Source organism: Lichenostomus cassidix, chromosome 3, assembly GCF_008360975.1.
Source record: "Lichenostomus cassidix isolate B80296 chromosome 3, HeHo_3.0, whole genome shotgun sequence".
NCBI lineage: Eukaryota > Metazoa > Chordata > Aves > Passeriformes > Meliphagidae > Lichenostomus > Lichenostomus cassidix.
In genome coordinates this window covers 74,727,465-74,744,474 of record NC_139483.1, presented here as the reverse complement: position 1 = coordinate 74,744,474, position 17,010 = coordinate 74,727,465, and the positions used below count along the sequence as shown (strand labels likewise).

The 17,010-nt window shown below is 35.2% G+C and overlaps 1 protein-coding gene across 6 annotated transcripts in view; it reads right to left on the bottom strand.

The window, feature by feature from the left end:
- Positions 1-17,010, bottom strand: part of EPHA7 (EPH receptor A7) — a 162,486-nt gene that overhangs the window by 36,411 nt on the left and 109,065 nt on the right. For all 6 annotated transcript variants that reach the window (XM_085056324.1, XM_085056323.1, XM_085056327.1 and 3 more), the window contains exons 6-7: positions 7,218-7,342; positions 3,516-3,684 (exon numbers count right to left, since the gene is read on the bottom strand). In XM_085056324.1, the coding sequence (XP_084912450.1) occupies positions 3,516-3,684; positions 7,218-7,342 (294 nt within the window). The remainder of the gene's footprint in view (positions 1-3,515; positions 3,685-7,217; positions 7,343-17,010) is intronic.

Sequence of the window (17,010 nt, the reverse complement as noted above, 5' to 3'; positions counted from 1 at the left end):
CGGTCTGGTACAAATTCAGTGACAGCAGTCTAAGACATCTGCCTCTGTTCAGGTACTCTGCTGCTTCTCTCTTCTGTGTGATGAACTTAGTCTGCTGGTGTAAGGGTGAATCAGAATACAGTTTCTGGAATGATCCCTGAGGCTTGGCAGAAAGAAAAGGCACTAGAGTGTTCTTAGAGGAATGATTTTGGGGTGCAGAAGGTCTTTTCAGGGGGTGCATGCATGGCTGCCTCTCACTGGCGATGCCTCAATAGTGATGACAGGGAATCAGCACCAGGACAGGGAGGTCCTTACCTCTGCCTAAACTGTGCTCAGGCTCAGAGGGCAAAACAGGGAGCTGGTACTTGGGCATTCAGCTACAGCTGACACCTGATCTGAGCTATGAGATGTGCACATCCAATGTACAGTGGTTAATTTAAAGGAGTTAAATGTAAACCAGCTTTTAAATACATGGTTGTAGGGATGGGCAACACATATCTAGACACCCTGGAGGATTAAAAAAAAAGGATATCAGCTGAAAATGCTGTGCTGATGCTCCAACAACCTTTTCCCACACAAGCAACCTCAAATTCATGATTTCTGGAAAATTCTTGGCGAAGTTCACCATGAAAGTTTCAATGGTAACTGTGTCCACATATGCCAAGTACTACTTTCTGAAGTGCTGTGCTTTATGCCTTCTATAAAAATTTGTAATATCGATATTTCAGACTTTAGAGATCAATTTTACATATGCATATTGCTTAAATCTTGTTCAATTTAAACTGACTCATTGAAAAAAGGAAAAAGCAAAGACTTCATGCCAGGTTTTGTCAAGTGCTTCTGCTTTAATAGTGAGAGCTGTAACAAAGTCAAAGATTGGACTCGATGATCTCAGAGGCCTTTCCCAACCTAATTGATTCTGTGATTCTGTATCTGAAAAAATCTGCTTCAATTACAAAAAGCAGATCATCTTTCGGTCCACTGGCTACAAGTCACTTAACTTGACTTTTCAATACTTCAGTGAACCAGGATATAAAATTGATACTTAAGTGATATTTTACACATTTGTGTGTTTTTCCAGAGCGACTTCTGTTTCTAATAACCAGCCAACAAAAAAATCCAATGACTAGAGCCACTAATTGATCTGTGGTAAACACAGTGCAGAACAGAAATCATCTACCTCTGTAAAGCATGTTTACTTCATAATTTTGATTTTTTTCCATAAATATCTATGTAATACCTAACATGTATGATATGATCCAATACAGGTAAAATATATGTCTATTTTACATATCAGATAATATTAATATAATGGATATAATTTTTAAATATTGAAAAGTGGCTATACAGTTTCCATCACAGTTCAGAAAATGCCACATGATTCAAAAATTCACTTCATTAACAGCATTAACCAAACAGTGCCAACCAGTGGAGGTGCCAGGAGAAATCCAGGCAGGCAACATGACTAACTGAATGTGATGTTCATTATACATATTCGCACATAAATATATATGTGCGTATTTTTTTCTTAAAATATTTTGACATTTTTAAAAGCTGCATTCAGAAATCCACTGGCATAATGAGAAGCCAAGGCTTCTAAACTGCAGCATAATATAGTTTAGTGTTCACCTGCATGGTACTTTGCTTGAGGTGTATTTCCCAAAAAAAATCCAATAAAAGCCTTCCTTTGAAACATTAACAAAAGGCTAATTTGATTAGTCTGCAAGTTCTGATGAAATTATAAATAAAATATAAGAAACAAATACTTTCATGTAAAACAATTTTAGAAAGTTTAATGGAATTTGCCATCTTTTTACTAACATTTTCATTATTTCTGAAAACTGCACATGGGAAACTGTGTATGCTTATCCTTGCTGGGAATTATATTTTATAATATTGTATCATGATAATGGAAAATATGCTGCTTTAAAAAATTTTCTTTACTGAAAACATAGGACATTTTTCATGACATCTCAAAGCACATAGCTGGCCTGTGACAAAAGAAACCTGCTGTGCATCCTGGCCAAGTATCTTTGTGGTTTATATGTGGTTTTTCATCATCTGAGTCAGAAAAGGAGTACAGGAGAGTGGTCAGTGATGCATTTATTATAGGATTTCCTAATCTCCCATATGTTGACCAAACTCCAGTCAAAACTGTTTATGTTTGGAATCATCTTTACTAATCTCAGCAGCTACCAGTCTGCTTACATTCAGTATGTAAAAAATACTCAGATAATTAAGGAAATGTTGGGGAAACATTTTGATATACTAATTTTAAACCACTATGGACAATAAACTATTTAATTAGCAGAAACTTATGACAGATTATGACAGACTTCTAATTTGTTTTTCAGAAAACTATTCAAAATGAGAAATTACTTCTGGCTGTACCTCATGTTCCCATTCTGCAAAATTGGGATTCTGCTACTGATTCTTTCTACAGATGGGAGATATGCTATTACACAGAGCTAATAATATTAGTAATAACAGCTTACTGCTGCTATTATGATAATTAGTGTTTCAATTATGTCTATTAGATATGTGGTATTATTCATTATTTATAGTTTTTATATTCTGTGTGGAACTAAGGTGGAATCAAGACCTCACTACTGTGTTTTAAGAATAACCACAAATTGTTCAGGAGACACCTGGCTGCAATTAATAAGATGCAATAATGTGTGTCTGCACACAGTCTTAGACTGCTGCACAGGGTGCAGAGAGGGTATGGCATCCATACCCTTTGAATTTGTAAGCTGTGTATTTCTATATTCCCAGCTCCAAATCTGGCTAACCTGATGCCAAGCTCAGCCTGAAGCAAATCCTCCAAAACAGGGTCACCAAATTTGGGTCTGCAACAGAGTGGTGGAGCTTGCAGGGACAGAGTTCTTACGAATGGGCTCAGGTCTGCCAGGTCTCACTGATGGAAAGGGTTTTTTTGTTACACAGTTTACAACTTTTTATAGAAGCCTGAAAGAAACTTAGTATTTTTGAGACTCCCATTTTTTACTAAGCCAAGCTGAAAATTGCCAATGAATTAAAAAAACACTAAAGATGGACTTACAGTTTAAGACACACACATGAATGAAACTCTCAAGCTTATTTTCAGGAAATCAAATGGAAAAAAATGGCCTGGAAAAGTCTCTGTGGGTTGAAATCTCCTCCTTCCTTCTCTCCACAGTTACAAAATAATCTGGTTGAGTTATTCAGCTCACCACTACTGACTTCTTTTGTGAGGAAAAACAAATGTGTATTTGAATTAAAAAAAAAAAAAATAGTCTTTGTTTATTAGAAGGACAGCAAAGGAGAAGAGCTTAATATGCAACAAATCTCCTCCAGACAATTATAGGACTAATTTTCACTTCTATGGTAAAGCAAATTATGGAAGCTCATCCTTTATAAGATAGTGACAAAAATCCATCTTCTTGTAGAACTAAATTCTTTCTAATTGTAATTACATTGCTTATGACTCTTTCCTGTCTTGCTTTACTTACTACGTCTACAGAAAGGGTTAATTTTGTGTAAACCTTATTTGTTACCTGTGGCTTCTTCCAGTGTGGCAACATCCAGTCTGGGACTGTAATTTCCATAACCAGCAGCAGTAAAAGCACGAATCTGGAAAACATACACTGTTCCTGGCTTTAGGTTGTTAATAGAAGCTGAAGTGGACTTGGTTTTCACTGTTGAATAGGTCCTCTCCCTTTGATCCTGGAAACAATAAGACAAAAGAATAAATGGCATTTACAGATCAGATTTTATCATGATTGCACAACACCAACTGACAGCCAGCCTGGGTAGTTTATTTCAATTTGCTGAATGCTCTTTTCCCCCAACAACAAAAATAAAGCATACTCTGTGGAGTATTACAAAACACTGTCATAGCAATGAAGAGCTCCAAGCGTAACATAAAATTCAAATGGGATACTCATGTTGTTACTCATAAAATATCCAAACAAAAAACTATTGCTTTTTAGGCTCTGATTAAATTTTGTGAAATTTTGATGAGAAAAAACTCAACCACAGCTTTCCAGGGGAATCTGTGGGGTCTAAACAGTTCAAGGACAGGGAAATTTGTTCTTTCATGGGAGAACATGACAACCAGAACTGCACAACCTGCCTTCATTCTGCATTAATTCAGTTTACAGCTGTCAGAATTTTTTTATTTCTGGAGTACTTCAAAGTTATCATGAATGAAGTCCTAGACATTGCAAAATGGATGGCAAAACTCTGACTGACATCATTACTTTGACATTGTACCCTTCCAGCACCTCTAAAAAATACAATATTGCCAATGTATAATTGGCTGGATTTTGCATAATTTCTGAGGTCCTTAACTCAGTTTTCATTTCAGGTTTTTATCTCTGGCTTTTAGTCTTTTCTCGGTTTTAGACTCCATGGCATAAAGAAGAACCCAGGGAAAGAAGCTCAGTATGACACTCCACAAATTTGAAGCTGCAAGATTACAAACCCTATGAGTAATAACTCACTTTCAAATAGTACAAAAGCTGTATCACAGATCATTAGAGTATTCAAAAAGCTCTACTTATTCATCACATTTACTGACACAGATTATCTTTCAGCATAGATATGTGAAGCCCTGTTGATTTTTGGTGGCAGATGCAGCCCTGATTTGAAGGGCAGAAGAGATGAATTAACCAACCATCTGAATGCACCACATGACCAGAGAAGCATGAGCCGTACGCGGCAGTGCTAATGAGACGGATACAGAGGGAAGGAATAAATCTGTAACTCATTTCAATAATACTTCACCAGCTAAAAGTGATGGAGAGCCTTCCCCTTCGCAGTCAGTAAAGCAACAAAGGCTTTTGCTGAAATAGGGGGCTATATAGAGCATACATGATTTCTTTTCTGAGATTCAGTAAGGGCTTCTCCTGGCTCTTGCCCAGTCTGTTACTTGAGCAAGCCCACCATCTCGGCTAGCAACAATTTTCCATATCTTCTCCAAGAGGATTTAAATAATCTGTAAGTGAGGACCATGGCAGAATGTATGTTGGTATGTGAGAAAGAACAGGAATGCTTGAGAGATGAGAAACAAGTGTAAGGAAACCATAAGCAGTCAGGGTCAGGACTGTAAGCCACAGTGGAATTTCAGTTTGGGTTTTGATGCATAAACAAGGCTTATTTGAACTGCCAACAGTCCTTGTATTCAAAAATAAAAAAATAACAAAGAAATAAAAATAACCTGCACTAGGAATCTCAAAGGACAGGCTTACTTTGGAGATTTCAGGCAGTTTCCATTCCAGTGCTAGCCAGAAGTGAGAGGTGAAAAAAACACTTATCAGAGTATTTCAGAATGACAAAAACGTTTGATTTAATTTGGCTCTAAAAGGAACTGAAAGTTCAGATCCTTTTATTTTTCTTTTCTTTTCAACTAGCGGAACAAAACTTAACTGGCCTCTCTCATTCGGAGCAAGAAGATTTTGAAGTACTTTAAAGCTGAAATGCGTTTTTTTGGAAGAAAAACAACCATTTAAGTATTTGTACAAAAATCACCTCATTTAAAGATATATAGCCCAGTTTATATGTGACTGTTAGAACGAGCTTTTTATTCTCTTTTATTAATTTTTCTGTACTAAGTATAATACTGGAAGATTTCTTTCCATTACAAAAGAACTTTAACATCAGTTTTTCTCCTTGCAAACACAGAACACTGGCAATCAAATCCTGCTGGTTATTTAAACTTACATGAATGTATAGGGAAAATAATAAAAGATACATTCTAAAAGCCATAATTATATGAAAAGCTAGGTATCTTGGTGGTTTTTCTGTCATTTTACACTACATATTTAAATTATTTATTTTATTTGAACGCACTAGAAACTGCTCTGTATATTGAAAAACAAAAAACCCAAGGTTTTTGGTTCACAATTTCTTTACTTTTTTGGTTTTTTTTTTGGTGTAGAGGACAGTTTTGCCTTTGCTAAATATGTAAATTTTTAAAAATATTTGGACTTTGTGTGTATGTCTACAGACATGCTGGAGCAACAACAATTACCCGCTAAAATTATTAAAATTTTTCCAAATAATTGTTTAGCCCTCTATACCTATCTGCTAGATTTTATTATAAGAATCCTTAGAATGAACAACTTGAACTGGAAGTTCGCATCAATTTTATTCCTTTCCCAAATCATATAAACATTTTTGATAAGCATATTTGTGTAATTCAGCACAGAAAATTAAATTTGATACTTGATATTAGACACAATCTGGGCTGAATTTACCTAATTCTGTGTTACCTAGTAAGCTGACATGCTCTTTTTGATACAGGGGTAATGTTAACTTGCTTGCAGAAATGTCTTCACAAGTGATCACAAAGCACCTCCTTTATTAATTTTATTTTTATTCTAATTATTTCTTTTTTATCTTCACAGAATATTTTATAAAAATTAGGAGTATGTTACATTATGCAGTCAATTTCCCAGGAATTCTGAAGGAGCCAAACTTAGTCTGGGCTCCATGACAAACATAGAGCTGCACAACCTGCCTTCACTCTGCTTTCATCCAGCTTACGGTTGTCAGAATTTTTTTATTCTGAAGTACTTCAAAGTTATCATGAATGAAGCCCTCGACATGCTGAAATGAACGGCAAAACTCTGACTGACATCAGTAAGATTGCAATTTCACTCTACCAGAAACAGAGATCACTTCATCTGCTATTGAAAAGCAGCCTTCAATTCATTATTGTGTTGAGAGAACAAGTGAAAAATAAATTTCACAATGCTAGTCCTTTTTAAAAGGACAAACAAGCAGTATTTATTTCCTAAAACTGTAGGAAGTGTTTTGAAAATTTTCATACATGCCCAGCTCATAGGGAAATACAAAATGCAGTCAGGAGTTGTACTTGATGTATCATCTCAAGACTAGAATTACGTTGATACAGAAGGAAATGAAACAAGCTTCAAACACAATGTAGAAGAGATATGAAAACCGCAATATAATGGTAAAATACCCAAACATAACTTAATAATTTAAAAAAAGGGAAAAAAGGGCAGATTTCAAATTTATATTTAATTTTTAGTATGCCTAAATACAGCATATGACATATATGATAGCAATAATAATGGCAGGATTTAGCTAGTTATTAAACACAAGCAAAATCACTGCCTTTGGAAAGACAGGGTAGTTGATAGCTGACGACTTTAACACTGTTCCACAACACAGCAAGCCAACATAAAGCAAACAACACATTGTTGCACATTACAGATAATCTTAGCACTTACTTTCTCATAATACTTGATTTCATATTCAGTAATGACTCCATTGGGATGTTCTGGCTCCTGCCAGGAAAGCTCCACGCTCCTCTGCAGCACTCTTTCTTTCATTACGCCACTAACTTGCGAGGGAGCTGTTTGGACAAGATGTGTCAATAAATAAAAAGCAAATTTGTTGGATGCCTAAAATCAAATGTCATTACTGATCCACCCCATGCTGAGCCACTTTCATTAAGGTAAAAGAAAGCACCTTTTCATAGCTCACAATTCAAAGCCAATGAATATTCAAGCAGGACCCTATTACTGTTCATAAACGTAGAACAGAAATCGAACTGAAGTGCAAACAGCAAAAGGTGCCATTGTTCCGAGTTAGTGCAAAACTGAGATTGATCTAATAGGAAAAACAATTAAGCAAATTAATTCTGATGATGATAGCAAATCAAATTTTTAGACTGATGTGTAGTAAATTAAGAGTCTAAATATTTATTGCTTATGTTTCTGAAATGCACATAAAAAGAAAAATAATCTTTTAGGAACAAAATCACATTTTAGACTGACTTGATTTGACTAACTCCAATTCTGCTTAGAAATAATCTCTCACATTATCTGATTATGACATGACAGTGATGAAAACAACTTTGTTAAGAGACTAAGCTCACTCTTTTTCCTTAGTTCAAACCTTTCCAGGACATTCTCTCTTTAGAGCTGAAGTTTCCATATTTGGTCTTGGCATTTTTGAAAGTGCAAGACAATTTAAGGAGTAGATCTTATGAAACAAAGGGGACACTGTCTTCCTCCACCTCACTCTACAGTAGAGACATAAATACATGCACACTTCATGTATGCACATGTACACACTGAGTTTCCTAATAAACATCACCCACAAACAAGGACATTTTGAAATTAAAAAAAATCCCTAAACCCAATATACAAGCATTATAGAGACATTGACTCTCATATTAAAATGTTTAAGAGAGAACGTAATAAAATGTGAGAGACTGAAAACTTGTTTTCTCAGCTTATCTCATCTTTAATGTAAAAGACTACAGATATTTTGCTGTTGTGTTGCATCAAAGGAGGCCAAACATCACAGCGAATATGGAACATAAGTCCTGTAAAAGTACAGCACTTTGAAAAACAACTATGGTATTGGAACATTGCAGAACTTGATCTTGTTCTCATTCATTTTAATGGAAATCAATTTTCCTCGTGCAAAAGACAGAGTGAACCTGACCCTCAGCCCTCCTACAGTTTAAAGCCAAATGACATTTACATGTACAAGGACTTGGTCTTGGGGCAGACTCAGACACAAGAAAGGTGTCTGAGATTAATTTATTCAAAATAATATACTAGAGACAATATTAAAGGTATTAAATTAGAGATAAATTTATCTATATCTTTTTCTAGCACATAATCTAATACTGATTCTTTACTGAAATGTTTGTTTACAAAACCTGAAAAATTTAAATCTTAACGTCACCTCATTTCAGAACTTCATTACTAGCTTTCACTATGTAAAAAATAGGTACAGTCTTCAGATAAAACACAATTCTTATCCCAAGCAACAAGGTGATCTTCACTTTCTCTAGGTTTTTTAAATAACATAAAGCATCAAAATGCACACTCCTGTATCATTAAGTATAAAAACATAATGATAAAATTAAAATACCTACGGCACAATCAAGAAAAGAATCCTCTAAAAAATTAAAATTGGATTGTTAACTTCTTAGTGCATTTTTGAATTTTCTTGTTTGTTTCTTTTTTTAAATTATAACATGTATGTGCATGTAGGTTTTTAAATTAAATTTGTTTACATTTCATTAGAGGCTCCAAGAACCCATGAAAACTGAAGATTGAAGCAATAAATGATAATTTTTATTATGAACTCTTATGTTGCATATAATCAATATAATCAAAGTTGAAGATCTCTTAATCTAGGCTGCCTAACTGATAAAATCATCAAATTGTATTAGACAAACACCATGGATTTCTGCACAAAGCCAGGATCACTCTCACTCTCCTTGCATTCTCTTTCTAAAAGCTTACAGTATTTTTACTCTTAATTAGTGAAATACATTCTTTTTCATGGCTAGGACTTCAGAATGCAGCACCCTAATTTACTGTCTGGTTTTCTTTGAAATTATTAACTAGTTGTCTCCTTTGCCTAAATGAGTACCTCTGCATCCTAAATGAATTTCAGAGAGGTCATCATGTTTCATGTATAATTTTCTTTCTCATCCAGATAAATGTTTCTCAAATTGCTAATCTTACTTTTTTCGATTTCCAAAACTGTTAATGTTGGTACTTATCATGGAACAATTTTGTATTACCTAGGTCACTGGAATTTGTTCTCTATGTTTCCTGCTTATTGTTTTTGCTTATCGAATTTTTTCATTCCGTTGGCCATTGCATTCATTTTTCTCAAAGCAGTGAAGCAAAATGAACTTGATATTAGTTAACTCTTTGTATGTGGGGAAGGAGCAGGAATGCAAAGGAGGAGGGACAAAGAGAGAGGGAAGATTTTAATTGGGGAAATGAAATACACTATGTGAGATTCCTACTTAACACCCATACAAAGTATATCACAAACACGTGTATTCCATTCTTAAAGAATTTTCATTCAAACTAAAATCCCAGCAATTTATTAATGCTGCAAGACAGCATTCAAAATGGTTTGGTTTTGTTTAATTTGGGGTTTGTGTGTGGGTTTTTGGATAGTTTGCTTTTGTATTGGGTTTTTTGCACCCAAAATTAAAAAAGCTGTGCTACCTTTCATTGTTAGAAGAATCACATGAGGAAGAAGAGAAAGTCCAAACCTATAGTCCAGCTTTGCACATGTTGCCAGTTCTGAAGATAATTATGTTGCATATAATTCTCATCACATGAGATACCTAAAATGTAGTATGCTACCTAACATTTTTTGAGTCCCCATGTTTTTCAGGGGAAGAAGGGAATCATTAAATCGACCGAAGCCAGAGTATCTTCTTCTGGCAAGGAACATCAGTTTGTTTTCACTGCATGGAAAATCTCTTCAAACTAGAGCAGCCACATAAGCCAATCCATTGATGTGAGAGCCTAGGCTATCTTTATCCTGCCTTTTGGGCTGCATTTCTTGATCTGTCCTTAATGAGAGCATACAGGTCAGACACATTTTGTTCTTTATTCTAGCACAGTAATTACCTCTGTATTCTCTCTGTGGCTTTCTTACAGACCATTTTACATTCATGTTTTATTTGTTCTAGCTTCCTGACACGGCCTTTTAAACCTTTAGCCAACTTCTCATTGCCTATCTATGCTAATTAATTAACAACTTTTTATGGTTTTGAAACAACTATATTTGAGCAAGCTTGAAAATGAATTAAAGAATACAACCCATCCTTAAATACATTAGGGAATTAAATTACAAAAAAAAAAGATAACTATAAAAACAGGATTAAAAATAAAATTTTTTATTCCCACTTCTAGCTAAACCAATAATGATATTAATAATAACAATAATAATAAACTACTTCAGGGTTTTTTTTCTTCTAGTAATCTACCTCTTGCCACTGCATCTCTAACAAAGTCTTTCACGACAAAGACACTTCTTACAGCATTTCTAGACAACTAAGTACCCAGTCCTAAATGACTTGAGCATGCATAATCCCTACTGTATCACTTCAGGTTACAAAGAAGCATCACTTGACAGAATCATTATTTCCATAATATATTACACGGGGGGATAGAGGCTGTTCAAAACACCATTTGCTATCAACTTTCTTTCTGATATACCTCAGCTCTTCTTTTTCTCCTTCCTGCTGACACAACATCCAATGCATCAAACACACATAGCCTCTCAGGGCTAACAGGCAGATGTACCTACACACGCTGCATAAGAAAGTACTTTGAGAATGACAGGCTCTCAGCACACTCATTCACCTTTTTTAAATGCTTCAAATATACCATTCAGCAAAAGAAAAAATTGATTTTCCCCAGGTTTCAACATCACAGCCACTGAGAAATATAACTGTGCTGGGTTTTACTGATAAAGCCTTCAAGTTATATAGATTTCAAGCTGGTCATCATTTTCAGATCAAGTTATAGAAAAAGTTAAAACTGAGGTGACAAAAAGAGCAGGATATTCCAAGGATATATTCTGTTCCAGAGAGAATATTGCATCTGGTAGACTGATGTGTTACATCCATACTGCTAAGCCGAGCATAAGGTAGATTATTAATACATGCAAATATTAAGGGACATAAAACTGTAGCAATTGTTTTGAAAAGCACTACTTTTAGTCCAGTGTCATCTGAAAATGCTATAATATTGCTCATGCCTTTAATCTCTATCCTCAGCTATTCTCTGCTTCTCAAGACTAACATTTTCCTTGATCAACAGTGTGCTTTCCAGAAGACAAAGAGAAGTGTACCAGAACAACACCACCACCAAAAAACAAAACAAAACAACAAAAGACCCCAAACAAACAAAATCCCAAACCAAACAAATAAAAATGCCAAACAAACAAAAGAACCTCAATAAAAACTGAAAAATTAAAATATGTGAAGCTGGATTTTATATAAAAGAGGAATTATGCATGATGTACCAATTTCTAGCACAAAATCAGCTGTAAACACCTTTTTACTGAAAAAAGATAATTCAGCTAAAGAAGCATACCTATAAATTTTTTGATGAATTCTTAAAGTCCTTAATTTTGAATGTGTCTTAATTCCAACATCAGCATCAGCCATGGAGACTTTTGATCTGATACGTTTTAAAAAGTGTCTCTAGAAGCAGCATCCTGGGTGTTTAGCAGTTCATGTATATTAAACAAACTATTTAAAATCCTTAGGAATAAGCATTTCAATCCTGCAGTCACTCTTAATATAGAAAATGTCACAAATTAACAAGAATACATGCTCCTTGTGGAGGACTAAACAATATATTAACAAACATTACAAAATCTATGTTTGCAACTCCAGTTTCATGACTTGTCATAGAAATACTAAAGAATGAATGGGCTATCAGACTTCCTTAACCTTTCTTTTGGATTTCCTTATCTTACAACAGCAACAACATGCCGAAGTCAATCTGAGCTTTTCTTGTACTTGCTGAAGTCGAACAATAACGCTGGCACTTTGATAGCACCCTTGCAGCACTTCCTAAAGCACAAAAACTCTTCGCTCTTGGCCTCTTTCATTTTCATATCATGAAGATATGCAAGAATCATTTGAAACTGCCAGCTTTTCCTATAGCAGCAATGAGATCAGTTTCACATCCCTGTAAAACTGTATCTCAAGGCCCAATATAAGTTGTACATAAAGCACTTACACCATTTTTCTACAAAAGTGTCCTACACCTGTTGAGGGATATTTTGAGAATTGAGCCTGAAGGGGACATTGCTAGCAGAAACAAAGCATAGGAAAACAGGGATACTGGCATCCCAAAAATTATAACTTACTCTATTATTTCATTTTAAGATGTCTTTGCCATCTCCTTTTTCGGCAGAAATCTTTGGATTACAGAGTTGCTTTGGCTCTATATCTATTTTAAGTGAGACCGGAGTCTGGCATTTTACCAATAACAAATGTAAAATTAACCCGTGTGTGTATATATATATATATATATATATATATATACCAAAATAGTAGCAGAAAAGTATACTGTTTTCAGCTCTTAAATGGCTGTTGAGGAAAACAATACAAAACTCCCCACGCCCCATTACAGTCCTGCACCCAGATTACCCAAAGGGCACCCTTCTGCACTGGCTTTTGCACTGATTTGCTCCCAAGAGAATGAGTGTAAGTGAAGTCATAACCTGGCCCCCAACCATGTTCTGGTTTGCTCTCAAGGGAAACTTAGGCCTCAGAACTGCCAAAATTACTAAGTAAGAGTGGAAGGCAAACAGATTATACACCTAGAGGAATTGCAGCTGCCGCTGTGAGGGGTCTCGGGGTCAACCTGTGGCACCATGCCGGTTTTTGTGCTGGTCTGAAACAGGATACCTCAGGATACATGCCCTCCCTTGCTTCAGGATACATGCCCTTGCTTACTTCTGAGGAGCTGTCTGATGTAAAAAGAGGTCAGTCAAAAACAAACTGTGACCAGGTTTTGCAGGTACTGGGCAAATATTAACACTTTACTGTATAGATATTTCCCTTACCTGTATATTCTGTTTCTAAGAAAGAAACAAAAGCTTTTTGTCAGGGGAAAAAATAAACTGTTTATTATACATTAAAATTATTAAAAAATTCACACTACTGTAATATGTCACTCACTTGAGTGCTACTAAAGACATGATAGAAAGCTGCCACAGCTTGTCCTTGAAATGCTTGGGAAAAAAAATGCTTACATTTCACTTCATGTTTACACAAACAAGCACAATAATTTTCCTCTTATTTTATATGATTATTTATGCAAAAGGTAACAGAAAAGATTACAACAGCTCTTAAACTCAAAATTATTAAATGTCTGGATAGAAATTCACAAGATTTTCTGTTTTGTTGCAGTGTATTTCTCTCCCCTAAGTTAAGCCTCCACATGACAAAGCAGCCCATGATAAAAGGTTATTGAGTACCACTGTATTATGCCATTAGTACCCATTGCTTTGGATCAATGGCAGAGAAATTCCCCACTGTGTTTACAAGCTGCAGCATTCAAAAAAAGACCCAAATAAATCAGATATTTTACACTAACAATATCCTACAGAGAAACCATTTTAACTTCCTCGCTGACACACTTTACTTTCCAGCTCATAAATATAACACAGAGTGCTTACAGTGCTGGGTAAGCCATCAGCAGAGGCACACACAGTTGCTCTGAGCCACTTGGGGATGTCATGAGTACATGGGAACAGGCAAGGTAGTCAAGTAATACTTGACTGCACTATTCCATCACATGTTTTGACATTACTTTTTTGGTTGAGAAACTCTCAAAATACTTGCTGATCTACAGAGAGGAACAGAAGCAGTACTTGCCTGAATACTATACTATTAAGTATAATTTATTAAATAAAATCATAAAATATGCTGAGTTGGAAGGGACCCGTGAGGAAAAAAATAATAAATGCATTCTGATATACTCTAATATTACTAGCAAATTTCTAAGAAGGCTTATGCTCAAATAGCATTATTACCAAATACATAGTGATTTACTAATTGCCCATACCTTTTAAACATCTGATGCATTTAAAATACTGAACAGTTTGGTAATTCCTTCATCAAAATAAAAACTCAGCTGCTGGATCAGTTCTGTATGCTTTCTACTCTGGCAAAATTCTGAAGAGGGAAATCAATAAAAAGAAAGAAAAAGAATCTACCAGAAAGAAACGAAAGAGTTTAGAAAAATCAGGCTGACAGCTTGTCTATCATGTTTTGATTTTTTTTCTGGTCACAGTCTACATTTAGACCCATTCTATGAACTCCCCTGTTTCTTCTGCCTGACATTTGGTACAAATATTACCGTTATGTCTGCATCTCATTTCTTTGAAAACTGGCAACTTGGGCATCAATCAGTGCTGAACGGATGCTGAGTTGCGTAACAAGTGACAACATTGTCTCCCAAGATATCCACAACTCTTGTTTTGTGAATAAGTTTTGACATGTCAGGCACAAACCTGATTTTTACAAATGTGTTAGAGTAACAAACCAGACTTACAAATAACAGAGAGGGGCTTTTGTTCTCCTGAAGCCCTTTTTTTCCTTTGCAGAAGAAATATTTCTATGTTAATTAGCTTTTTCTTTTGTCCTGTGTTCTTTTGCAATTCATCTTTCATAACTTTTGTCTTTCTTTTTTTTTTTTTTAAGTGAAACATCTGCCACCAGCCTTGCAGTAAATCCTTGGCACACAGATATTATTCTTCATTAAAGAAAACAAAACACCACAAAACTCCCAAAAGATGAGGATACTCTTTTCCCTGGTGGGATACTCAGACACATTATGTTCTCCTCCTGTCTCCAGTCATCTCTGCTGGCAAGTGTCAATTACAGACATAGGTTTTAGGGAACAGAAGGATAAAAAACAATTTACAAATACTTTTCTCTGGAAGCAGACAGGTGTAATGACTGAGACTGCTTGCTGTAATTGAATTTCATGCTGTCATCTATTCAGTCACAAATAGATGTCAGCTTCAAGGATGCTACACATGGGGAAAAAAATAACAACAAAACCCCTTAATACATTCTTATTGCTACTGTATAGCTAAATTCACCACTCTAGTTTGACTTCAGCAAAAGCAACTTTTACTTTTTAAGAAGTATATGAGGTGATTTAGAACTGTAGCTTTGGAGGCCTATGGAGTAGTGAGATTATGTATATTTTGTGTAAGATGTTCAAGACACAATTGAATGAATTCCAGAGCCATAACAAAGCATTTTGTTTCAGACATAGCCAACCAAAATGTGGAAAAAAAGTGCCGTGCCAAAAAAATTAAAAACAGTTGATCAAATATTAACTGAAAAGCATATAAATATTCTATAAAGATGTCAGCACAAAACAATAATTATCACTGTGCCAGAGGTTTGATCAAACTGACGCTTCCAAAGACATAATTGTTCTGTGGGGAAAAAAGTATTACTCTACTAACATTCCTCAAATGTGTAACAACTTCTGTTCCAGCCTTCCAAATTCCTGTGAAATGCATCATAATGGCGCTGCTAACAATGGGCATATTTCTGAAAGCAGCATGGGTAATATTCACAGGGAATATGAAAAGAATTCCATGCAAAAACAGTTTTCATTTGCTTTCATGTTATGAGCAGTTTTTATCCCAGAGAGCAATAAATCTCTAGAATTTTAGAAGATGGATAAATGTCCATCTGGGAATCTCTGCTACAGTGATAAATATCAGAAGCAGTAAGCCTGAAGTTAGTGACAGTACACAGGAGGGGAAGTCAAGTCTCTGAGAAGATCAGGCACAGCAGTTAGTCAATGATTCCCTAGGTCAGGACTTGTAGAGGAAGCAGTTTCACTGGCCAGAGCCAGGCAACCACTGTGGAGAACTGCCACTGACATAAACACCATATTCAAAATTTCCCTTGACGTACAAAAATTCATATACATTGTGACAACTGAGAAAAAATCCATTTGATACAACATTGATTGTCACAAATGAAGTGACTTTGGATGTTTGCATGAGCTGTTAAAACAATACTGTTGTGCAAAAGCAGAAGGAAAACCCCTTACCTTCAGGAGAATGCATTTTGCAAAGTAAAGCTATTTGATTGATTTGAACACACAACATAAATGAACACCTGACTATTTGACAGCAAAGACTACTTTAGACGTAACATGTATATTTACTGCAAACCAAAGCTCACAGATTTTGTATGAAAGTATCTTCTATATTTTTATATTTTCTTTTTTCACACCAAAAATATTAAAACTTGTAGTGCATTTATAGGACTTATGCAACTACATGTGATAAACCGGCATCATTTAAAAAAATGTACCCTGACCATCTGTTAAACAAAGAGTAAACTCTGTACACAATTTCAAAAAGATCTTAAATATTCTTCACTTTGAGTAGACACTGGTTCCTAAAATTCCTTCCTGCTTTAAGTAATTTTGGATTTGGAGGGATTTTTTTTTTTTTTTTTTTTTTTTTTTGTTATTTGAGAACATGCTATGGTTCAACGCCTCTCCAGGTTCTGCTCACCGGAAAACTTTGCACAAAGAATTGTCTGATGCAGAAATTTATTAAGCAGGAAACACATCAATCATTTAATGAAAGAATTTACTACGTGGTTTTAAAAGCTGTACAGAATCATCTTTTTTTCTTTACAGGCTTTCTAGTGGCTTCCCTGCCCTGAATGCTATGAGGCTCTAA